This window comes from Tinamus guttatus, unplaced genomic scaffold (assembly GCF_059628265.1).
Source record: "Tinamus guttatus ecotype Peru unplaced genomic scaffold, ASM5962826v1 Tinamus_guttatus_pri_ptg000649l, whole genome shotgun sequence".
NCBI classification, from domain to species: Eukaryota; Metazoa; Chordata; class Aves; order Tinamiformes; family Tinamidae; genus Tinamus; species Tinamus guttatus.
The window spans coordinates 1,321,670-1,347,138 of NW_028289183.1; the positions used below are offsets into that span (position 1 = coordinate 1,321,670).

The 25,469-nt window shown below is 36.5% G+C and overlaps 1 protein-coding gene across 1 annotated transcript; it reads right to left on the reverse strand.

Moving 5' to 3' along the window:
* Positions 1-2,566: 2,566 nt before the first annotated feature.
* Positions 2,567-25,469, reverse strand: GLP2R (glucagon like peptide 2 receptor). The gene is made up of 13 exons (XM_088535842.1): positions 25,330-25,469; positions 20,022-20,115; positions 17,409-17,513; positions 16,323-16,444; positions 13,823-13,929; positions 13,439-13,595; positions 12,337-12,496; positions 11,745-11,805; positions 10,897-10,966; positions 10,512-10,600; positions 9,615-9,753; positions 5,530-5,571; positions 2,567-2,918 (listed from the first exon to the last, which is right to left on the reverse strand). The coding sequence occupies exons 1-13, from the start codon at positions 25,432-25,434 to the stop codon at positions 2,589-2,591; spliced, it is 1,581 nt and encodes a 526-aa protein (XP_088391968.1). The 5' UTR covers positions 25,435-25,469; the 3' UTR covers positions 2,567-2,588.

Here is a 25,469-nt window from a genome sequence, read left to right on the forward strand (position 1 = left end):
CCGGTTGGCTCAAATTATCATGGAGATGCCTACAGATTTTAGCAAACAAAGCATGAAATGAGTTCCAACAGAATATTTTGTACTGTAATTATCTGCCTGGTTGCTGTGGTGCTTAGGCACCTTGAAGGAATGTGTGCAGCCAGCACCTTTTATTGCCCTTGCTCTACACTTTTCCTCAGTTTCCTCTTTTGTTGAAACAAACTCATTTGAGAGGCAAGTGCCTCTCAAGTGTATGAAGAGTAAAAATGCAGATTACACTCAAGACCAGGAATTATCAGTTCTTTAAGAACAGGGGTGGAAAACAAGCTATGTATTGTGATACTTCATGATACTGCTGTAGAATACCTATTGATCCTCTGGTCACCCCTGTTCAGGGACTTTCTTCCCCGGGAATGGTAGTACTGTATTTAATAGTACTTGATAGATATCTTTCTCCCACGAACTCCTTTCTAAGCTCGTGTAAACCTGCCATAACATTCTGTAGAAAATAGTTACATGGTATGAGCCTGAGGAACGGATATAGTGATTTTCATCAATAAATGATGTGTGGGTGCAAGGCTGAAAAAAACCACTGACTGAACAGCATCTAGTGTTGCTCACCCAGCAAAGTCATCACTCCACCAAACCACAGGCAATCAGCCCATCACCCTTTTTTTGAGGACACTCAGCCCTGCTCCCCAAACTGTTAATTCTGCTTGGGTTCATCTCCTTGGACCATATGCACCCTGTCTCATACCTGTCACACATATAAACTAAATAAATAAAAAATCTGTTTCACACAAGAAACTACATCCTTCTGATGGAGATCCAGACTCTCCTTCTTCCAGGTGCAAGCTCAGACATAATGATATTTACCATTACTGGAGACATAATGATATTTACCATTACTGGAGTCTTCTTACCTCCTATTCACATCTGGACCTCTCTCTGCTCCAGGGATTCTATGTGGACTTCATCTTTGCTCTATCCTGGTTTCCTTTTCTAGATGAGGGCTGCTGGCTGCCTGCTTCTTGACCACAACTATCTCTGGTCCTTTGAGGATTACTCTGTGATACTCACAGTCTTGCATTTGGTTTCTCATCTCATGTATACCTATTTTGCCCTCCCAACCTTTGTGTGTTCCTCTTCACCCCATATTTGTACAGGAATAAAACACAATATTAGTGCTGTTTTTTTTTGTTCTGTTTTCCCCGGGCATTTGACCTTGCCAATCTTAGCTTTTTCATAAGAAAGAATGAGGTGGCACATGGGAAACTTCACTTCTGTTTGATGCTTCAGAAGAAGCTAGAACGGCCACATCTCAATTTATTCAATATTATAAAAAGTACAAACCAGTATTATCAATTCCCAGACGCAGTTGGCAGAGGGCTCTCCTTACCAAAATAACCTAGAAGGTTTTTTATCTGCATCCTTGAGACACATATTTCTTAATACAAGAAACACATTTAAATGAAAAAGAAAATTTATAATTAGTACATAGCTGGCATCTCAGAGCATTAAAGGAGTCTTTATGTGAGGGAAAATATAAAAATTGATAGTATGCCTCACAATAGAATATTGAAATTAAATCTTATTCATATAAATCAGACCAGGAATAATGCTACATCTAATAGTATAGGTCAGATGAATCCCACAAGTTATTTTAGGCTTGAGATTCAAGTTTTGATCTTAAAAGTTCTGATGGAAAACAAAATCCTTCAGAAAAACCACTTTCAAACGTCGTGACTCGAGTTTTGGCACGCACTGTCTAATGCCTGGAGCATGAATGTATCATTGTGCTTTACTCAGTGAACTACCTCAGCAGAGCCCAAACCGTCAGGGCCGCAGGAGCCTGGCTACTAGTGTTAAGAGGCAAGAAGACTTTAGATCACATCAGTCTTTCTGATAAGGTGAAAGTAGATTGTTTTCACCAGGCCTCCTGGATCTGATTATATGAAAATACTGATTTTTATAAACGGAAATAGGTCAAAACATCACATACATAATACAGAGGATAAAACACAGGTCACCAGAGACTGCTGATCTCAGAACTGAAAACTATTTACTGTTAGAAATATTACAACATACAATTAAAAAGTAAATTATTTTACTGAGGAAAAAAACAATTTTCACATTTCTAGCAATCAAATAAAATCCACTGAAAACCTTCTAAATGGAGTGGTGGCATAAAAATGCTATGTAAGTAAAGCTTGCATTCTGATAATAGATTTCTAAAAGCTTCAGATGTATTTTAAAATTAATTATTCAAATTTTAGTAAGTAATATTTCATTTAAATATCCATCCTGTATGGATTAAATAGATTAACATTGAGAAGGTGAATAAAAACCTACAGGAAATAAAAGCCTTTCAGTCCCATATCTTTAGTTGTGAAATAAAGCTGTAAAATAAACGCACAACTTTATTATATGAATAGAGTGGTGGACACGTGTGAATGAAGCTACTAGGACAAAAATATATGTATCTGGAGTCCTGTTCATGTCCTGATTATATCCTGTGTACATCCTCTTCAGCATCAGTTATCTTCCAGACTGGTCAACAGGAATGGCTCCTTGGCCTAGCAAGCCTCTCTGCTCCTGGCCATCATAGGTTAGGAACATTCACTTTCTTCAAAGACCTCCTCAGTTATCTCTCCGGCAGTGACTTCTTCACTGCTGTCTGAGATGCTTGCTCGTGGACAAGATGGCAGAGCACAGCCTGGGCAGATATCTGTCCTGTTCTTCACCAACACCTGCTGCAGCTGCGTATTCCAGGGCTCAATCACTTTCCGACACAAGGTGTTGCTACCAGTGTGCTGTTTCTTTGGTTTCTGTGAGCACTTCCTAAGGTATTTGATGTTTTCTCCAAGGAAGCAGAGCTTACAGCCAAAGTGGTCTGCCAGCAGGAAGCGGGACCATTGCTTTTGGAGTTCTGCTTTCACCTGTGGGAACAAAGAAGTAGTTGGTCCACAGCCAGCTCAGCTGACCACCCTTCACTCTGTTTATCCAAATGCTAGTTATGAGACCAGTAGGACTGTGGAGGTGCTGAGCTTCCTGACCCTTGTGGTGCATGTCACAGCAACTGAGGTCCTTGCAGGGTAGAAAGAGAAGGCTTGTTTTCCAAGACAGCCATAGGAAGCTGGTCCCTTGGTTCCCCCCTCTTCACTATAAGTTAGCAAAGTCGTTTCTAGCCTCTTTATCTCTGTAATTTTATATACTGAGATCATAACTTGAGGTTTTGGAAGAGCTGAAGTTCTTCATGAACTTCAATGTTTATAGCCTGCTTAAGTGAGGAGGAAAGCCTACAGGCAGAGGACGTGAGGGCCATTCTGCTTTGGCTGAGTTTTATGCTTGGATATATGGTTTGTTTGGTTAACGCTTTTTATTTGGCAGCCTGCCTGAAACCTGCAGCAGTGAGCAGCCTGCTACGTGCATGACCCCAGCATCAGCGCTGCAGGCGGAGAGCAGGCTCCAGAGCCAGCACAGAGGAACAGGATGTGCCCCTGCTTTAAACGGGAGTAACATTCCCCTTGGCCTGAGAAAGCTCAGTGGAACAAGGAGCTAGAAGGCCAAAACAGCCACTTTTAGCTGCTGGTGAGAGACACTCTGTGTTGTTCATAAATGTTACAGAATTATTACTGTATTGCAGTTGCCAGTACTCTGTTTTATTTAAGTAGTTCAAAAATTGCATGTCTCATTTGCCAATACAGCATCCATCTCATTTGTTTCTGTGGTGCCTTTAGGAAGAAGGGGGTCTAAGTTCATGTGTTTGTTAGTGAACTATTTCTGTATGTGTGTTCCATGTATCTTGACAACTATCTGTGCCCAGATATTGAATACTGCTGATAAGTGTCTATTTATTACAAGTAGTGACGATCTCCACTGTGAACATTCACAGACAGGGGCTAAACCTTGCTGCAGGAATAGGGTGGCTTCAGTATGTAACAGAAGTTGTGTTTATTGGAAAGCCCATGAATTTACATAGAACATGCACTAAAGAATTATTATTATTACAGTGTTTTTTTCACTCAAGTTCTCCGAGGAGAACTAGGAAGCTATTGGGAAAATAATTTCATAATGTAACTATAACTATAGATATGTACTATCTATCAGCCTGTCTATGTGGTTATCAATCTATGGGTGGTTTCTAGTTTGCAGTCTAGAAGAGCAGACCTATTTCTACTGTTCTCAAAAGCAAGCAAGTACTCAAGGAACTTGCACTACAGTAATTAAAACCACAATCCTACCTAAAGAGGTGGTGGGTAGGTCTAGATTAATATAACACCCTCTGAAATTGCCCTTTTCTTACCACTGAGTAAAAGGGGAATATAGACAACAGGCTTTAACTTAGAAAACTATTAGACACTCAATACTAAATGAGGTGAAACACACAAAATAAATGCATTTCTTCAGATGGGTTTGTGGCAAGTCAGTGCAATAATGCAGAGATAGCCTGCAGCTGAGACGGTGATGAAGGCTCACAGTGCATTGGGCTGTACTAAGAGAGCAGTGCCAGTAGATCAAGGGAAATGATAATTCTCCTTTACTCAGCATCTGCTAGACCACATCTGAATATTGTATCCAATTTTGGGCCCCAGCACAAGAATTATTTTGATAAACTTGAGTAAGTCCAGTGGAGGTCAGGGCTGTAGCACATGACCCTTGAGGAGATGCTGAGCAAGGCTGAACAGGGCTTGTTCATTTTGGGGAAGACAGGGTTTCAAAGAAAGCCTAAAAGCCAAGCTCACTATCGAGTTGTGTGGTAGAAACACAAGAGACAAGGGATCATGTGCTGAAATAGGGGAAGTTCCAACTGGATATATGGAAAATGTGTTTTCTTATGAAAATGCTGAAGCAGCGGAACAGGGAACCAGAGATGTGATGGAATCTCTGTCCTTGGACTGTGTCTAAATTCAGTCTTCACCCTACTTTGAGCCATAGGTTGGACCTCCTGCAATCCCTTCCTTATTGAATTATTCTTTGATTTCTTTGCTCTCATTTCTTTACATAATCACCATGAATGATCTGCTTAAATACTGGGAAACTGAACCACTGGTTGACTTTGAGGCTTACCAGGAAGCAATCTCCAGTAAAGAAATCCCCTCACATCAAGTTTTGGGATGCCCTGAGCAGTATATGCATGAAATGGTATTTTAAAGTTATTGCTTTCTAAGATTTAAGTACTCCAAATTTGGCAGCTTCTCATGGACTTCAGGGCTAACCAGAAAAAAGGTTTATCCAGACCAGACATAAAGTCTGGGATACCATCTGATAAAAAGTAGTATTCAGGTGGCTGAACATAAACCTATACTGGTGTTTACACACCCCAGGATATCCAAGGCATCCACAGTGCCATGCAGTAATTCATGCTTCAGTGGAAATAAATGCATTTGAATCCAGACCTGTAAGAGATAGGTCCTTGTACAAAACCATTATATCCATTAAACCATTAAAATAATGTAGGTTTGCTCTCAAGTAACCAGTGCTAGCTGGTATTTGCATCCTGTTTGGTGTCACTAGTACGTTTCACTAATCAACTAATTGAGTCCTTACCTCTCCATTAGCAAAGCAATATAAAACTGCTACAAAAAATCCCTGTAAGGGAAAGAGAAAGACATGTTAACTGGAACAGGAATTATCTATTTCTGAAGTCTTATTTTAAAGATCACATAAATATTAAAACTATAAATATAAGAAAAGCATTCCTTCCTTAATTTTCAAGGAGGATTTTTTTTTGTTTTCACTGGTTGATTAAGTACTTGTTTTTGTATGTTATTTTAGCAAATGTAGGGCACATTTGCAGGTGTTTTGGTGCAGATGCCGACGAATGGAGAGTTTCCAATTCAACTTGCTCTTTATTTTGCTATGACATATTTTTTCAAACAGCCTCTGTTGTCCAGCAAATGTTGCTATTTCTAGGTTTAGTAAAACATCCAAAAATGCAACCTGGGGTACAATATTAGTCATGCTTTTGTTTCAATTTGAGTATTATTTTGGTAACTTAAAAAATGTTGATTTCTTTCTGCGCCTCTATAAAGGATGTTCTGACTGTTTCTCTTTTTAAATTGATTCAAATAAACTTAGGGTAGAAAAAAAGGGGGGGAAGGTGGGCTTGAAACATAGGAATACAACATGTTTTAAGCCAACACAAACATTACCCTTCCCATTTTTCTCCTTGCTGCGTTTGATATCCAAAACAGCTTACATGTGTACATCTCTAACAGTTTGGCACAGATTCATGAATTTATTGCAATTGCTTCAGGAAATGCATTTCCTTCAGTATGTCTAAACACATCTAAGACAGAGAATACATACTGTAGAATATCAGTCTCAAGGCAATGTTCATATCAAAGGTGTCATAATCAGATGAAATAATGTCAACAACATTCAACTGTTTCCACACACACACTTTTCTGGAACTGTCCTACTTTTATAGACAAAGGATTAAATAGAATCCATGTAGACAGCAGCTTCAGTATTTTTCTATTATATCTAGTGTTAACCTGCAGCATTTAGAACCTAGAGTTATTTTTTTAGCAGAGTGAAGTAAGCATGAAAAGGAATAGTTCTAGGAATTTGAGCAAGTTCAGTGGTTTGAAAAGAGCCTGTATTCAAGGTTTTTGTTTGTTTGTTTTTTAGGATAGATGTCAGGAGAATACAAGGGATATTGTCCATTGAGGTAAACGATAGGTAAATCCATGAGGAAATTTATGTGATGTTTGAAGCTGCTCATTTATGGTATTCAATGTATGTTTCTGTCACAACAGTTAGAAAAATGTCAAGCAATGACAAAGGAGGAGGAGCCTGTTCTGAGATTCACTGAAAAACAGTAAAGTTGCCAGGTGGCATTTCAAAGCAGGTGTAATTATAAACTCTTAACTGAAACAAATTGCAACTGAATAAGATGTACTATTTCTAACATTGCCATTAAAGAAAAAAAGTTTTCTTATAAAAAGTTTGTAAAAAAACCACCAACAACAATTACAAACTAGGAGGTTTGTAGAGAGTAAACATGGAATTTTAAGTTATCAGACATTCAAGTAACAGTCAAACACATTAATTTAGAATAATTATTCAAAGAAATTTAGAGTCATAACATCAAATGAGCAGTGACTTTTCTGTTTATCTTGGAAAAGCACTTATTAATTGAAATTCTTATTTCCACTAAGCAAACACTTGTAAACACACTTCTTGCGTTCAGTATTCATCAGATGTTGCACAATCATATTATTGCATAGGAATGAGCCATGATTTGATTAATTGCCTACATTTTAATACCTACTAACACACTAATCTAACATAGTAACAGCTAAACATACTCATTTCAGTTCTTGTTATACACTGTTAGGGAATCTTCTGACTTAGATGTGTCTAAAATGTTCAGAAAAATATCTTGGGCAGCAGAAGAGTCAGATTTTGATTCCTAAGTTTGCTCCTGGGTTACTGGGCAGAAGCATCTTCACAGATTAGAGCATGATTTGCTTAAATTCTGCAGCAAGAAGTGCGAATGGGATTGCCAGTTTCTACAGAACTCCTTCCATGAAGAACTGAGATATAGAAGGAAGGCATATATAAAATAGCAGTGCAAAAAGCAGTCTGCCATTCTGCAGCTGATTCTCGCACCTAAGAAAATAATTACTGGGAAAAGTGAGACTAAGTGAGACTAAGAAGGTCTACCAAAATAATCAGTGGTCTAGTGTACATGCCGTGTTATGAGACACTGATAGAGCTGGGCATGTTTAATCTAGAGGAAAGGAAGCTAAGAGAGGGTGAAAAATTAATAGCATCCTACAGCTATTTAAAGATCAGCTACAAAATGATGACACCGACTCTCCGTGACAGTGGTAAATGACAACAGTCACAAGCTTTAGCCTGGGAAGGACTTAATAGATATCAGGAAAAGTTTTTTTTCACCTGAAGTGTAGTGCAGGACTGTAACAGGTCATGCAGAGAGGCTGTGGACTCACCATTCTCAGAGATTTTCAAGACTCAAGTAGACAAAATCATACCTGACCTTATCTAGAGATAGGTACAGTCCTGTCTGAGCAGGATGTTGTAATAGAGACTTCTTCCTACTTGATGATTCTGTGAAACTGTGCTACTTTCACAGAGGGAGAAGGAAAAAAAGTGGATTCTGACTCTCCAGGCAAAAGCACTGTGAAATCACAGCAGGTGGCAAATTTATATAATTTTATATCTAATTTTCCTCATTATTCCTCACATGTAATACTTTTGCAGTGTATGTAACTTTATACTTCAAAATCTTTCTGCTATGACCATGAGTTCCAAGGTATACATTTTTGGGAAAGGGAAAAGGAAGGATTAGAAATTGTGAAGAAACATTCATTTCCTATAGGAAAACATACATTTTTGTTTAGGCCTTGCCATTGTCCTTTAGTTCTATTGAGAATGGCAGCATGACAAATTACTCATTAAATAACTGCTTCTAATCCACTATATTTTTTTCCTGTGGCTATTAGTCCACATGTATCAGTAAACCAAGATGATTAAATTACTCCTCTTCCTAAAGCAAGGAAACATAATAGCTAAATAGGAATTGGTGTTTAGTATTTAATTTTGTGTTCCTTGAAAACATTTGAGCTAAAGCCTCCAGATGAGATCTGAGAGGTAATTGTTTTTCTTTAACAAAACAATTCAACTATTTTAAAACTACTGAAGATTTACAGACTAAACAAATGTAATTGGGTCCAGTTTATATGCCTTTTTGCTAATCCCTTTACAAATAATGCTGTAGTTAAAAAAGGGAATCCACAATAAAGATTAAGATCTCTGAGTATTCTGAAAATGTTTTGCTTCTAATGCTTGCTATGTAGCAGAAATCGCGCAAAGTCCTCTAAATGGAATGAAGTTTATGCTTTCCACCAGGGATAAGCAAGATATCTTCTGTATCAGATTTCTTTGCACAAGCCTGTAAATAAAATTTTCACTTAAAATGACTTAGTGTTGTGAAGTGTTGCTTAGAAATAACATCTAGTCACTGCAAGCTTTCCAAGTAAGGAAATGACTGAGGAACACACACTTCACGACCATATCATTAGATCCCTTTAGAGTAACCGTGCAACATGAACTCTGTTCTGCCTTTTCACACCTCACGCTGCAGTGTAAATTCTTGATTTCAGACTCAGCAACAACGGCAAATACCCAGCACTGGTGCATTACACAGGTTAAACACAAGGACCTCTGAATTGTGCAATAATGTTTTGGTGTCGCACAGTGTAGAAGAGGGCAGATGAATACTAAGATACTGAATTAGTAAGTGGTAAGGACTTTTGATGACCAGAGAAAGAGTTGGTGACTCATTAAAGAACGGAAACCTCAAGATTTCTGACTTGTATCGCTAAGAAGGGTGAAGCAGGAAAATCAATCTTGTTTTCATAATATCTCTGAAAATGCCAGATTCCCTTTTTTGGTCTTTGGTACTGTCAGAGTTTGAATACTTTGTTACTTTGCTATTTTTTATCTTGTTATTGCAATAGTATATTAAAACTCATTATAGGTTAGAGTATAATATTAATAATAAATAAGAACAGTGTATATTAGTTGAATGTACACATTTTATAGAAAACTAATATGTGGATATCCAATCCTTAAAGAAATAGATTCATTATGGTACTCACATGAAATGAGCTCATTGTCAGTTGAATGAAAAGCCTTATATGTCTTGAAAGACCTTCCACCTGTTCATCAGTGATGAAGGTAAATACAAATTCATGAATCCCCAACAGTGGAATCAGCACAAGCGTAGATCTTGCCAATCTTAAAAATAAAATGATTGATTATGCTATTTCTCAGCATCCTTAGTGCAAAATGGAAAATTTGGCCCCATTGAAATGACTGCAGAAATATTTCTTCAAGACCACCTCTGAAATGATTCAATTTAGTATTTTGAAAACAAAATCGCAAATCTGACTTTTGGAGTACACTCTCAGAAGAGTGTACAGAAGAGAATCTTGGGTTTGGGTGTAGAAAAGAAAGTTATGGGTAAGAAATTCAACACAGAAGTCAATTTTATCAGAATTTTGCTGCTAGGTAACAGCATAAATATTTATATAGCTAAATATGAGTGTTCTGTTACCGGGGTTCTTTCAGGGTTCAAGTATTTCTATCCCTCCTGAAAACTGGAGAACATCTGTGTGGCTGCGCAAAACATTTCTATGATTCTATCGAAAAATTTCTAACTTTTAAAAATGCAACCGGAATAATTTTAATGGAAGGAATGTATCTGCATGAATGAAGGAGAAAGTATCCACAGAGAGTGAGTTTTGAGAAAGACTTGCAGCACAAAGAATTTTAGTTAGAACCTTTGCAAGTTCAAATTTTAAAGCAGTATAAATTAGCATATAATGCAAAACATCAGGCATGTTAAAATAGAGGCACTGCTGCATGTGATTATCATCATCATAATCTTTCCACAAAGATCTTGATGATATAGTTGAGATATTTAGGGCTTTGGATTTTGGAGGAAAATGGAAATAGGTTTATTGTTCATATAATGAATTTAATATGGTCCATACCTGTATTTGTAATCATGAAAGCTCATTTGCTGGGCTTTTAGTTTGGAAATCAGCAACTTGAGTATTTTTAAGAAGATGCAAAAATTAACCTTGAAAGAAAATGCATATTGGTTATTTACAAGAAGTACTATAACACTATTTTTATATATTTTATAGAAATTTGAGTAATAATAATTACTTAGAAAGCTGAGTCATATATTGTTAGAGGATAATTTAAAAATAGGTGCCTATCACCTATCTCTTTTTCAAAAAGAAGAGTCCTGGTCTACTTGACCTTCCCTCATATGAGCAGTTGGCTATACTCATCACTTATTTAGGTATCTTCTCTTTTTCTGCTACGTATATACTTCTGAAGGATATTGGGAACAGACAATTTAATCCTTACTGTAATGGAAAACAGCATTGGTCCTCGGATGATCCACCAGATTCCCATGTGATCATTTGTTCCCCAACACCTGAAGAATAATTTAAGGCATGGATACATTATATTCATATAAATTATAAAGCTTAAATTAAATACATTTCAAAAGCAACTCTACTTTCAAAAGAACTTCCATTCTTAGCTGGAATTCAGGAGAAATGCCAGCTTTCTAAAATGAAGAAGAGAGTCTTGCCAATAACTGTAATTTTAATTTTTCGTAAGATCTTTTATAATGTGCTAAAAAATTTTGGGAGAGATTTTGCTAGACTGCAGACTTCAGAACTATCTAGTAAACTTAATTCTTTGGATCCACACCGCTGTATATTTGCACCCAGATTTGACCATGCAGTCTTTAAACTATAATTGGGTAAACTGTGAATTGTGACCAGTGTTCTTTACTGGCTAAATAGTATACATATGTCTCCTTCAAGCTGTCTTCTTTTCTCCGAAACAGACTTTCTAATTTGTCCTACACACCTCTGCTTTACTAATTAGTCTGAAACCCTGTGGGACTATGGTTTGTCATTTACAGTATGTGATCCTGATGTGTCACATAAATCTAAATATAAATCTAAATATCTAATAATCTAAAGTCCCAACAAAACTCAGTAGTAACCATGAATAGAAATAGAAATAAAACAAAGAAATTATAAGTGACATTATTAACAAGAGCATCATTGAAGACAAGCAGAATGGAACACTGATGTGTGCTTAAGTTACTTTTATTGGTTCATTCACTGAATAATGGATGCATTCAGTTTTTGTCATTATGCTTCAAAAAAAATATTTTTCAACAGATTTTTGTAACCTACCCTGTATTCTCAAGTTTTGATCTGCTTATTCCCCAAGGGCCCACAAACAAAATAGGAACAACTGAAAAGAAGAGAGGCAGTCAATTAGAGCCAAGCTTGCAGAATGGTTCACTCAAAATACACATATGTAATAGCCATCTGTGATGCAAACACATACATTTTTCAGTTTTCTATCTAGATGCTGTACCAAAATGAACCTTGTCCTGTCTTTCACTTTCGGTAGCTCAAAGAAAAAATCCCATAGTATAGTTACATCTCAGAAATGCAAAACTTCATTACTGATACGTAGATATACACATACACACACACAATGCTTACGAGACTAAATTTGGTAAATTTCTGACATTGAGAATTCAAAATAATTGGTGGTAGAAGATATTGCTTTAATATAAAACAATTTACTCATTTCCAGTGTTTGCAGGTCAAACTGAACTGCAATTAAAGGATCCTTTTTAGGTACATCTTTGCTGACAACAGTTGACTTCCAAACAAGCAACAAATGAAAGTGCAAAATTTTCTGCCTTCTTTGTAAAGTATTTATCACTTCAAAAACAGTACAATATCAAGAACTTCGAAGTTGTTAGGCTCTTACCCCATCCAATTACAATATATGTCTGCAACAGTCGTCTTTCAGAGAGTACAGCAGTTACCAATAATGTGTGGAGATAAATTCCTTCTACTAACAGCCAAAAATAATTTGCCCCAACAAAGTAATGCATGAAAAACTGGGCAGTCCTGCAAATGATTACAATCTGTAGAAATGAGAGATTAGGAATCATTATTATATGTAAAGGCTCCAACAGTGTTTTTTGCCCTTTGTTATCTTAACCATTTTAAAATTACCACATGGTTATAAAGTTTATCTCACTTGTGTATCATGCAACATACTGTTATTATGCAGGATTTGGGCTATTCCATTTAGGGATATTCCTGTGATGCCATCAGGCTGGATAATTCAAATGTGCTTTGAACTTCATAATGTTGGAGGAGTTCGTATTCATGCAGATAAGAGAAAGGAGGGAATTCTGCTGACTGACATGGATGATTACATTTGTAAAATGTTAGCTGAATATGTCCACAGTGGTAGAAATGATAGGTGTTGTTATTCCTTTTTCTAGAGAAATGCAAAAACATCAGCTTACTTTCTTAGTACTGAAAAGTTTTTAAATGATTTTTTCCCCTTCGTTTATTCTCACAGCAGGTATTCTGTGCTTGGTAACATCATCTCACAAGCAATATTTGAGTATATTGCATTGTGCTATGTATACCAAAAGTGAAAAAAATACAAAAAGTTCTATATAAGCGCCAAACGAATGTATAGACTTGCTCTTAAAATTAAAGGTGTAATAAAACTGTTCTGCTTAATTGGAAGGTAATAACTATTGCTTTATGTGAAGCTTTCACACAATTCTTAATACAAAAATCAGCGCATTATAATTGGAGCTGTATGTAACATAACTGTATGCATGTACAATAATAATTATATACATTATATACATTATACGCGTTATAATATGCGTGAAGATAGTTTTTCTTTATTATCCTAAGCTTTACCAGCAAATTGTCACTGTTCAAAGTTCAACTAACAGTCATCTGAAAACTTCTTTCCATATGGCAAATGTCTGAAATTTTAACTGTTAGGGCTTCCAGCAGCAACAGTACACTATAGTATGAGCAAAGACCTAACGAGTTACCTCAGAACTGAAGTAGGACATCCACCCAGTTTCATCATTTGGCCTTTTTGAGTAAGTGTTGTAGAATACGGTGTCTTTTATAAGAACTGCTATCGCACGTAAGATAAAAGATGCAAATAAGTTCATATGGATGTAATTTCTTGTGCAGTGAAGTTTTCTGTGGGAGAAAAAATGTATTAATGCTTTAGAATACATTTCATAGGAATTAAAAAAAAATGTATTCATGTTGCAGTCATGATGGATTGTGTTTTGGAATTATCTTTGCAAGGCATATTCCTAAAATACATGCATTTATGTCTGAGGTTAAACAATGAGTTCAATTACATGAGAAGAAGAATATGCAGAATATTTGTAATCTAAAAATGCATGTAAATCTGTACTAACCTGAGTAAAGAAAGTATAAGGAGAGCTAATACAAGGGAGATGAGTGAGAAATAATATCCTATGGTGTACAATGATTGTAGAGTAGTAAGCAATGTATGTTCTTCTTCCTAGGAACAAAAAAGAAAAACCATAATCGTTATATATGCAGGCAGGAGGGGCATGAGCACTGAATCAGGAAATTTATACCCAACTTCTTTTGTGTTGCAACATAGTTATGGAAGATTTCTGATGTCTGCTCCCCGCACTTTCTCTCTTAAAATCAGTGCATGAAGGAGATACCTGGAGAACAGTCTGCTTCTTCATAAAATCTGAAGTCATCTAAGGTCTCATTTCCAGATTGCTGGCACACAAATGCAATTGTGATTCCGCATTATAGGTAATCACTGTCATGATTATAAGTGCAAAACTCATGGTGGTTGTTTAATAACTGCAGAGATCAACCAGTACACACACGTGCAATTTCTATTTGTGCAACATCTTGTGTGTACAGTTTTGAGATTCAGCTTTCTTCTGTAGAGCCAGTGAAACAGATTGACTTTCTTCATGAGTTCAGATTAAAAAAATCAAAATTAGAATTAAATCAGAATCTAGAATGTCTTTGAATGACGCGAGCAGGACACCAAAGGTAAAAAGGGCACGCTCATTCTTTCTTTATAACTTGCTTCAGTTAGCATTTCCTATTGTAGGTCCTATTTTAGATTTTTATGTCTCCTTCCCATGTCTTTTTCTTATTTTTCTAGCTCAAGAAAAACTTATCTGTGCAGGGAAGACACAGAAATATACTATATGTAACATTTGTTAGCCATATTTGGCCTGCAGAGATTTTCTTGGAACTTGTGTCTTTTCTTCTGTGATTTCACTGTTTCCATTGCTAGTTATTCTACTGCTCATTGCCAGGGCTTGTAGCACTTTCTCCTTGGCAATGGTATGTCTCTAATTAGCTTATGATATTTAGCACTATCTGGAGAGCATAGGGCTCTTGTGCTTGCTAACAAAAACTTTCTTGGAGAGGGTGAGAGTGCACAGGGAGTGCAGTGTGGATGGGGGTGATTCCCATAGTACAGCTCTTAGCCACTCAGCCTCATGAAAACAAAAATTCAGGAATTAGCCTAATAAAAAGCATGAGTTATTATCCTGTCTGTGGCAATTTAGCAACACTAAAGCAGATGAGAACAAGTTGTTTCATTTGACGTGGGTAGATACCTAACATTTTGGATTTTTTGGACCAAATATAAGAAACAGGTACAAAACCACATTTAGCATTGGAGAGAAATCAGGTTAAAGGTTTCAGAAAAGCTCTGGTCACACAAGAGCCCCAGCCACAGGTTTACAATCCAGAATAATCAATTGCCCATGAAAAACCCTGAGTACTCATGAATATTTATCACATTTGAATAAATAACTGCAATTTTGGAGGTCCATATGTTTACTATTTAAAGAGTTTAATAAGATTGTAGTAATACATGAGGATGCCAAACTAATAGTGTTTAAAACTCGATAATTATTCAATGAAATAGGAAACTATTATAAATAATAAACAGTATTATTAACTCTTAAGTAATGAACAGCAAATAGCAAAGAATTAACAGTAATAATACTTAGCTAATGAAAAGTTTTGATGTTAGCTAAACTGAACTTTGTGGCAATAGAATGCACAAGACGCCTGAAGCCAAATAAAGCACATGAAACCAAACAAACTGCAAGCTTCTGAAACTCTGCAGTTTTAATTTAATAACTCACCTTTTTCAGTTGTGCAAGCAGGCAGCAAGACTAGACTCCCTGTTCGCTGCTTGCAGTCATGGCCATTACTGAAAGGGTAACTTGAATGTGGGAATTAAACATATGTAGTGGCAAACTTCTTATGTAGAAGATGCAGTCAAGTTTGTTGTAAATGAAGCAAGAGACTTGACTTGCAACTTCACAAACCACAGTCTATTAGTAAAGGTTTTTATTTTACCATCAGCACAAAAAGCTGAGCATTTTCAAAATGAGTATTTTTAATTTGCTCTTTATTAAGTACGGTGGAGCTATTTCCTGTTCTGCCAAAGCCTGGCATCTGGGCCAGAAGGATGATGTTTGCATTATGGTAGTCTTCCTATCTGCTACCCAGCTAAGTTCTTAGGTGAAATTCAGGACAGATAGAAAATATGGGTTTGCTTTTGACTCTCTTTTTCCATTTGAAAGGACCAGTTAATGGATCATTATAGTTCACTTTAGTTAATTCATAGCCAAATTGCTGTATTTTTTGATTTTATTAGGAAGAAAACAGTACATGTGACCATTGGACTCTGAAAATAATTTGTGGCATCTGAAGCAGGAATCCCCATCCTTAATCTTTCCTCATCCCTCTATTCTAAATAAAAGGACAGCTTTCCATTTGGTAATCTAAATGAAATCTGAAGATCCTTTTCAGGTATTCAGTGGACATGTTTTATCAGTTACTCAAGAAGGGATTAAGAAGATTAAGTATTAAAACCATAATATAAAACATCATACTTACATTTTGTTTGAAATGATTTTTCTCAGTACATTCTGAACTATCACGCCAAATGTCTGTGGAGTTTTCTCTCGTTTGCCAAATTCCCTGGTCCAAACAGACTCTGTATACATTTCTTGCACTGCCTGAAAGTAAACAGAGATTTAGTCTGAAAGGTCAAAATAAAGATTTAATTTTTCATACACACATTACAGATTTCTCCCTTTCTCCACAGAAATAGAAACCACCTCCCCCGCATCCCAAAAAGGAACAGAAGAGTCTTGTTTTTGATTATTTATTTTGCATATTTGCTTAGAAGAATGCAGGAATGCAATCTAGCAGAAATTGGTTCTCGGTAAGTACCTAGTGTGTACAATAGCATGTGTATTTTGGGGTCACATCAGCAAGTGGTGTGAATGGGTGAATCTTCCTTGACTTTCACTGTGATGCATTTATTTATATCAAGAATTTGCCTTTAACAGCAGAGGAACAGTATGGGATACTGGTTGATGTTTGCTTTTCAGCAGTGTCCCCTACTCTCTTTGAGAAGGATGGCCTCTAGCAGCAATGAAAATATCTCTTTTATTTAGTGCAACTGGAACAGAGAACTGCTCCTGAATTGCAGTTTGGGATGGTGGAACAGGAGCTTTGTGTGGGGACTGCAGAACCAAGTTCAGCACATTGGGTCCAACAAGTAAAAGGGTTGTAATAGACACCCCTTCACCAGGCAGAAGAAAAGGACTTAAGTGCTTTTACTGGGATTTTGGCTTCTCAGACACCTTTCTTTGGCTTCCAACTTTTCAGGCTGAAAGCTTCATTTCTGGTTTCTGTGGAGACTCCAGAAGCTGAACCCCAAACGTGTCGCTGTTTATCAAGGCCTTAGCAGTAGGTTTGCACTTTCTTGGAAATGTTCATTTGTAGCAGATAGTAATGGAGTTGTAATAAGTGCAGATGGTGAGAAAAGGCTTAACATTGATAGCAAGTCGGTGCCTCATGTCAGAAAAGCCGTGAGACAGGAAAGCCTTCGGACAGCAGGACATTGGGAAAGCACCACTTGTCCCTGAGCTGGATTCCCAGCAACTCCAAGAGAAGTTACCACTTTCACATTACCATTTTCCAACCATGGCAAATACGAAGGACAAGGAACAGAGACATTTCCTGGGGGTGAGTAAGGCCAGCAAACAAACTGATCAAATGTCCCATTACAATGTATTCCTGGGGAGAGAAGCAAATAGATGTTGTTTTAAAAATTTTTTTAAAAGTTCAATGGATAACTATGAAAACCACTGTGCACTGCTCCAGGTAACCTGAAATTGCATGAGTTTGTTCTGAGCGGAGTGGCTACGACTTTTGTCACATGGAAAGCAATGGCGAGCAATGATCCAAAGAGTATTTGCAAGATATTACAGACAATCTGCATGAATTCACAGTGCAATGCTGTATGTACATTGCAAAAAGGGATCTTCTGTGGATCAAAAAGAAAGAAGCAGAATTTATGTGCTTCAGTGGGGGCTGAGGGCATAGCTCAGAATCATCCCTAGGCATATTTTGTTCCACGTTTCATCCTCTGTGGTTGCAAATCTCAACTCAGACCATTGTCAGCTTCCCTGATACTGATTGTCTGATGTCCTGTTTTCTGCCCCAAACTGTTCAGGACATAGAAATTACATGTTTCATGTAACTATTGAGATTCTCAGATTCTCAGTTCTCAGCATGGTAATACATGACAGAATATCCATCATTAAGTGCTTTAATGCAAGTGATGGTGTCCTCTGAAGATATGTTAAGGGTAATGAGAGATGCTATCAGTTGTCCTAATTTTAATACTTCAGGGTTAAAACAAGGTCTAAATTAGAAGAATAAGTCTGAATTAGACAGTTCAGCCTAAACAGGCGCTCAGTTTTGTGCTAAATTTGCTCATTCAAAACTAGCATATCCCAGTGCTAGCCTAGCCAATGACTCCTCCTTCTACATGTGGCTGATTTCCTAGAAAATAATTCCATCTCCTGTTACTGTCTCACAGACCCCTCCCCCAAAAAAGAGTGAAATTTACTGCTTTACAGTAGTTAAATTTACAGTTTTCTTGGAGTTATATAATTTGCTAATACATGACATTCTTAAAAAGAAATTGAATCACATTGTTTTGAGAGGTCTCGAAAGGATGCACAGAAAGGATGCATCAGCCTTATCTAGGCTCTTCCACTTTTCTAATTAATTATTTACTTCTTTGACCTGAGACATGACCTTGGAGAAATCCATCTGCAATGATATGATATGAAGTAAATACAACAGGAGAATTCATGGAAGTCAAAGATGAAGTTTGTAGGAGCCTTCATGATTTTTGAGGAGAAGGACGAAGTGTCTTCTAATAAAATGCAGATAAAGGAAGATAGGCAGGAGGGAAACTCCTAGAGAAAAAGATAAATAGAAGATGAGGGAGTGTAGGTTGTAAGAGAAAGACAACTGATTATAGTTCGGAAAACTGAGGTGTGTAAAATGGGAGTTTTAGACCTAAACTTTGTCCAGTATCTGGCCTTTAAAAATGTAACAGGATGAAGGTAATGAACATGAGTCAGATAAGAGTTAGACTAGGAGTTAAGATAGAAGTAGAGAAAAGAAACCATAAATAGTAATTATTTGCAATAGCAACTGAGAAGAGGAAAGCGAAAGAAATCAATGCAGCTGCAAACACAGATGTGATGGCTCAGCTCACATACATGTCCTCATTGATTGCCCATTTATTGATAGGGAGGTTGGCTACCATCCACATTCATGCTATATGAATATAACTATATATATATATAACTGAAATGTTCTCAGTCTATTCACTGTAAGTCTTAAGTAGGCATCTAGGTGAGCAGAGCTTATTATTTTAAGAATGATATAATGAGTTATAATGAACTTCCCTTTTGTACAGAAATAATAATCTTAGAGTACTGAACCAGCCTTGGGAGATGTGGGATCAGATCCTGCTTCTGACTCTTTACTTTTCTGGAGAAGACACTAAACAGTAGTTGCTGTCCGCTCCAGCTTTAGAAGCTATGTGGCCTTTCATCCGAGAATCCAAAAGGTATGAGGGTAGGACTATACCTAAGGTACTGAAACTTGAAGCTAATTGTTACAGATATCAGATTAATATAGGGCAACCTAGTTTCTGTCTTAATTTATTTGCTTTTGTTTGTTTCATTAACTTAATGCAAAATGCATGAACAGTCTCGTGAGAAAAGAGCAGGCCCTCAGCTGCCTTGCCTACGTAGAGATCAGACTCTACCTTGCCCATGTATTCTGGATTCTTATCAGCCATGACTCATTTTCTAAAGGAGAAATCGAAACTGCCTTCTTTCACCTGGATTGTTGTCTTATGACTAGTACACCTTCCAAAACTATGGGTTTGCCTTCCTTCTGCATCCAAAAGATGTGTTCATGTCTAAAACTGGTAGTACCCCCATCTTGACAGTGCAGTCAGTGCCATCCACAGTGGCAGCTTGGGACCAGCTTCTCATGAAATCACATATTTATATAGACTGGGCTTGTAGCAAGGACAAAAGGAGACTGTAATTTCATGTTTGCATCTGTTTGATATGAAGTTATAGCTGACTGTACGACATTTAAAACTTAACAACAGAGACACACTTTCACTAAGTGAGGTAAAGAATTTAAAAATGTGGATATTTAGGAACATTAGTTTAACCCTTGTCTGTATTGTGCAGTTTGCTTCCTTACCAGTAACTACCGATGTTTCCTGTAGCATTTTCAAGCATTCTTTTTTGTAGTTGAGCCATCTAGATGTGGTTTTCTCCAATAGAGATCCTTTGGCCTGTGAGTGAAAATATTCTATGTAAAGAATTTTTTCCGTTGCATATATTTTCAAGATGGATTTTGCCTACAACTTTTTATTGTGGTCTATATGGAGCAGATAAAGAATGTATTTAAATTAAAAAAAAAAAAAAAACAGATTTCAGGAGAATAAGTTAATGTGATTGTCATCAGTGTTTGAAAAGGGAGTGAGAGGAGAGGTTTAGAAGATCTATTTTGGATGTGTTGACCCTGTGTTGCTCCCGTGGGACCTGAAAGTAGACATGAAGAAGTGAAAAAGAGGCTTAGGCTTTATCAGGAGGTGGTGACAACAGAGATGTAGATCTACAATTGTCAACACAGAGAAGGGAGTTATATTTCTCTCCTCTGGGTCATAATTGCTTCTAAATATAAAATCATTTCTAATGTTAAAAAAAAAATCATTTCCAGCTATAAGGGGGCAAGAATTTTTTTGTACTGTACTGTACAAAAGAGACGGTGCTGGTCAGAAAAGTATGCCTAAAGAAATAGCTAAAAAGAGAAGGGTTTAATGCAAAATTGGTTTGTGATATGCTGGAGCTGACCTGTTGAAGAAACACTCACCTAAGAGCAAAATAGAGAAGAGTTAGTGTTAGATATTGCTAACAGATCATCATCAGTATAATGACTTGACCACTATTTTTTCAGGAAAAAACTCATCAGCCAAAGCAGTCTCTGTGAAATATCATAGCTGTTTTCCTGAGCTAGGACTTTAAGAGGCCAGAGGCAGGCAGATAATCCGAGAACACTGTTACTATAAGATACAAAAAATAAGTAATTCAATATGATTGAAAATATTACAGATTGTCATGCCATTTTGGAGGCTATAGATTTTTCAGAACGTGACAGCTCTCATGCAAAAGGATGCTTTTAACTCAACCAACTCAACACTTTTTTCTGCATCTAAACGTTTCTGGTTGCTGCTTGTCACGTACGTGCAATGTACTGAATTTCTGCGACCTTGGTGAGGTACAAGGGGCTGAAAGTCATCATCAAGCACATCCACATGTTGGTGGACTGACAGCATTACTCTGAGCTTGGGAACAACATTCCTGCATGGATGCAAAAGATTTAGTAAGTTCAATTCCATTTTTCTTTTCCATCAGTTATATGGGACAGCTCATTCATAACGCACTTTCCACCATAAAATCGTGCATGTCCAAAGGTCTGCTTTGAGAGTCCTAGCTAATTTCCAGACACCCTATTTGAAATTCCAGGGAGTAGAAAGTCTATAATTATTCTTCATTTGATGTACTTGCAAGATAAGGAGAGAATATTTACAACAGGCATGAGAAAGGAATTTGTGTTTCCAAAATAAAAAGCATCTTGACATTTCCCTGGTGTGGGCTCCAAAATGCTGAGAGCCAGGGGAGATCATTGAGAAACTCCCAGGTCAGTGAACCTCATCTGAAGAGGCAAAGAGATGGACATGACGCAGTTGTAGAAAAGATTACTTGATGTGAAGGATAGCATTTCAGTTTCTAAAAAACAAACACATTAAACAGCAAAGGAAATGTGGGGAAAGCCTGATAACTGCTACCTGGCTGCTTGTTTGGTTGCACTTCTGGAGATAGAATTGAGAAAAATGAATGAAAGAAACTCAGTTTACAAGAGGGAGGAGCCATTTAGGCATAAAGGACAATTTCACTTCATTTCCATATGTTCTGCAAAGTCAGAAACAGAAATCTAATACCTGGTCATTATTGGTGTAAACAGCTGAGGTGCTTGGTTTTCCACTAGAAGGCATTTTGATTAAAAAGAAAAAAAAAAAAAGCTATATTGAGGTTAACTTTATATAAAGTGAGGTCAAAAACCAGACAAAATTAACCATTGAGTAAGCTGACCTCAAATGTTAGCATTAAATGCAGCATTAGAAGAACATAAAAATAATGAAAAAAAAAGGCAAATGATTGTAAATTAGCAGAGGAACAGACAATGACAGCACAGGTCAGTTAATAAAGATCATTTGAATAAGACAGAAGTATGAGCTCATCTACAGAACATATGTAGTAGTAGACCTAATGAAAAATTTTACTCCTAGAAGCCACAGCTCAAAGATGCATTTGAGGACTGTAATGATTTTGAGAAGGATTTAGATTCAGTTGTAGAAATTAAGTGACAGGAATCCTCCCTATGCAAAGCTACAATAAAAGAGGTTGTTGAAATCCATGCATTTGTACATGCAAGTGAGAACATTGAAACTTGTCTTACTCTGTGTATTGTGATTAACTTTGATTATGCCATGCTTCAGAAGAGATGGTGATAAATAGAGAATTCTCAAGCACTAGAATAAAAAGTTCAGAAATACCCATAGTTTTATCTATAACCCCATAGTTTTATCTATCTGTGTAGTCAAATAAATGACTATTTAGCCTCAAATAAATGACTACACAGAGATTCAGTAGCAACTTAAATGAGGACTTAAATGACAGCATGTTGGAAATTGCTCATGGGCTACTTATAGAGGGCCTACTAAAAAACATCTGAAAAAAGCAAGCATGCATCTCATATGTTACCATTCGGTCCCCAGTGGTCTCCACTCCTACTGTGGCAATTCTTTAAGGATCTGTGTGTTGAGAATCACTGGAGAATGCCGGCAGGTGCCTTGGAATGAGGAAGGCATTTCTTTCCTGCTTAGCTTGACAGAAATGATGCTGGTACCATAGACAGAAGACCTAAATGTGTTCTGCACTGAGGCATTCTCAGTCCTTCCTGACAAGCTTTTCAGTATCAAGTAGACTGCAGAGATACTCACTCAGTCAGTGAGAAGACAAACTATGGATGGGAATAAAACCCTAGCCATACATGGGAAGAAGGATTCAAGGAGGGACATGTTGATGTCCGATAGCTGTCTGACTGCTTAAAAAGGATTCAAAGAGAAGTCAATGAGAAAGTCTTGTATCTGTATCTTGTATCCATGGAATTAATGTTCTTCAGAGAGGAGTTCAGGTTCACTCAGGAGATGAAGAACTGTTGTTTATCTGATGAATATAACAATCACTATTGAGAGCTTGGGAGCTTTTCTTTGGCCATGTTTGGGAGAAACTCTTATTCTGTAGGCATATTCTGAAAACTGTGGCCAAATTGTTCCTGCATATGAAATAGTTCTGTGTTATTTTTTACAAATCCAGTGAGATTTTATTCTAAGCCCTGAGCCACTCAGTGCTATCATGACCGAGATGCTATGCATGTTCAGGAAAATTTAGCGTGATTTCAGGCATGTCAATATGTAGCTGAGCAGCAGTTTTGATCTCAATTTTAGATTTCAGTTGAAATTTACCTCTTCTAACATTTAAACATAAATTTTGTAGAATTTAGGGTTCAAAATCCAAGACATATTGAGAAAGCCTAAAACCTTTGAAGAAACTGAAAGACCCTTCTCTTCAGAATGTTTAAAGTTTCATCGGGGACATGCGAACCAACTCAGCTTTAGATTCTGCGTACCCAATTCACAACAAAGATAAGTGTCAGTAAAATTTAATCAATTAACTCTGGTTACTCAGAGCGCTCCAGCTGCGCCAGGGCGACAACATCAGTCACTATACTGCAGAAATATTCTTCATGCAGCAGATATCGCTGCTTGAAGCTCTCATCTGAGAACTGAATTCTAAAAATTAATCTTGAAGGTGTAAACAGACCAACTTAAATCTTTTTAATTATTATTTTTAGCATAATCAGTATTTCACCTTTTAATTTCTGAGTTATTTTAAGCTAATGGGGAAAGGAAGTGGTGACTGTTTATTTGGTATATGGAAAAAAAAGTACTTTCTATATAAAGTAGAAATGACATAAGAGCTTAAGTATTTACTGATTCTTTCAGCCTTGATCCTAATGTACCCTGACTGATGATTTTTATAGCTATGTTGGCATTTGTCTCGGAAATATGGATAAAGAGACTTAGGATTGTTATTTCTTTATTACGGTTTCTTTACTATGGTTTAAATTACCTGATGTAAACAAGTTCCAGGAATCACTTTAACAAATTAATTCACTGTGAATGAATTTATATTCTTTCAGAATTTTGACTCCACTGAGGTCATTTGTAATTTTTCTTTTATATAATATGCGATATATTGAATGTGGCTTACAAAACTGAGACTCTTTTGAATTCAGTATTTGTTTATGTGAGAGAAACTCTTATACAAGCAATAGGATTTTTTTCTACTAAAAAATCTGGAATATATGTCTCCCCATAACTTGTTATTCATAAAAATGCCAACCCCTGTAATGTGCATATATAAGCATGCTTCCTTGGCTAAATGGAGGACAGGTGGATAGAAATATAATATTAGTGGATGGAAATATATATATAAATATTATATAGTATTGCTTTCACTTTAAGGTAAACCTATCAGTTACATTAACTCCCATATCCACTTATTTCATATACATTTATCCTAAGTTTACTTACAAGTTTTCTTCAGATGATTTAAAATTTACTAAAACACCTAAGTAAACTATATTTTAAAATGTATTGAGGTAAAGATAAACGTGATGATTAAAAACATATATGAAAATTTCCCAGATATTAATTTCACTGATATTTTATTGTTACATACATAAAACTCTCCTAATTTTTAAGACAATATAGATGAAGAAGCGAGCTTATTAAAATTTTGTTCAAGATGTGGTAAATAAGTTGTTTACTAGAGCTCTAAAAATTTTACATGGTTATGCTAGGCTTCGGTAAAAATCTGAGATGCAGAATGATACCGGTGTTATCAGCTTGCACAAAATATCACGGAATGTCTAACACTTGCCGTCATCTAAAAAACAAAATGATAGTGTCTTAAACTAAGGAAAGTTGTTAAAACTAAGGAAAGTTGTTTCCTTAAACTAAGGAAAGAAAGTGGGAAAAACATTAAAAAATAAGTGTGATCCATGATTGTATTGATATCTGATAGGCAAATTGAAAAACAATTTATTATTAAATAATATTGATATGAAAAGAGATTATAGAAAACAGTACTATTTATTTACTTTACGAATTAGTATTAATAGAAGAAAACAGTTAATGACCTAGTCAGAGTGAGGTGTGGTAAAAAATTCTATAGCTTCTCAGTCAGTATTTCTCTAATTTTTGACAAACATTTACACCAGAACTACTTGTAAAATAAAATTACGGTTTGTAAAGGTTAAAATGTTATGCAAGAGGAATCTGTCTTATTGTCAATAGTTAATTATTGAATTAACTTACCTGTTTCACTAGAAACAACATCATGACATAGCTGGCAGGTCCAGGAGATATTTTGGACCAGAACCACATACTGGAGCAGAGACTGAAAAGTGTGGCCGTGCCCATTCTAATAAATTGGCTCTTGATATGCTACTATCTCG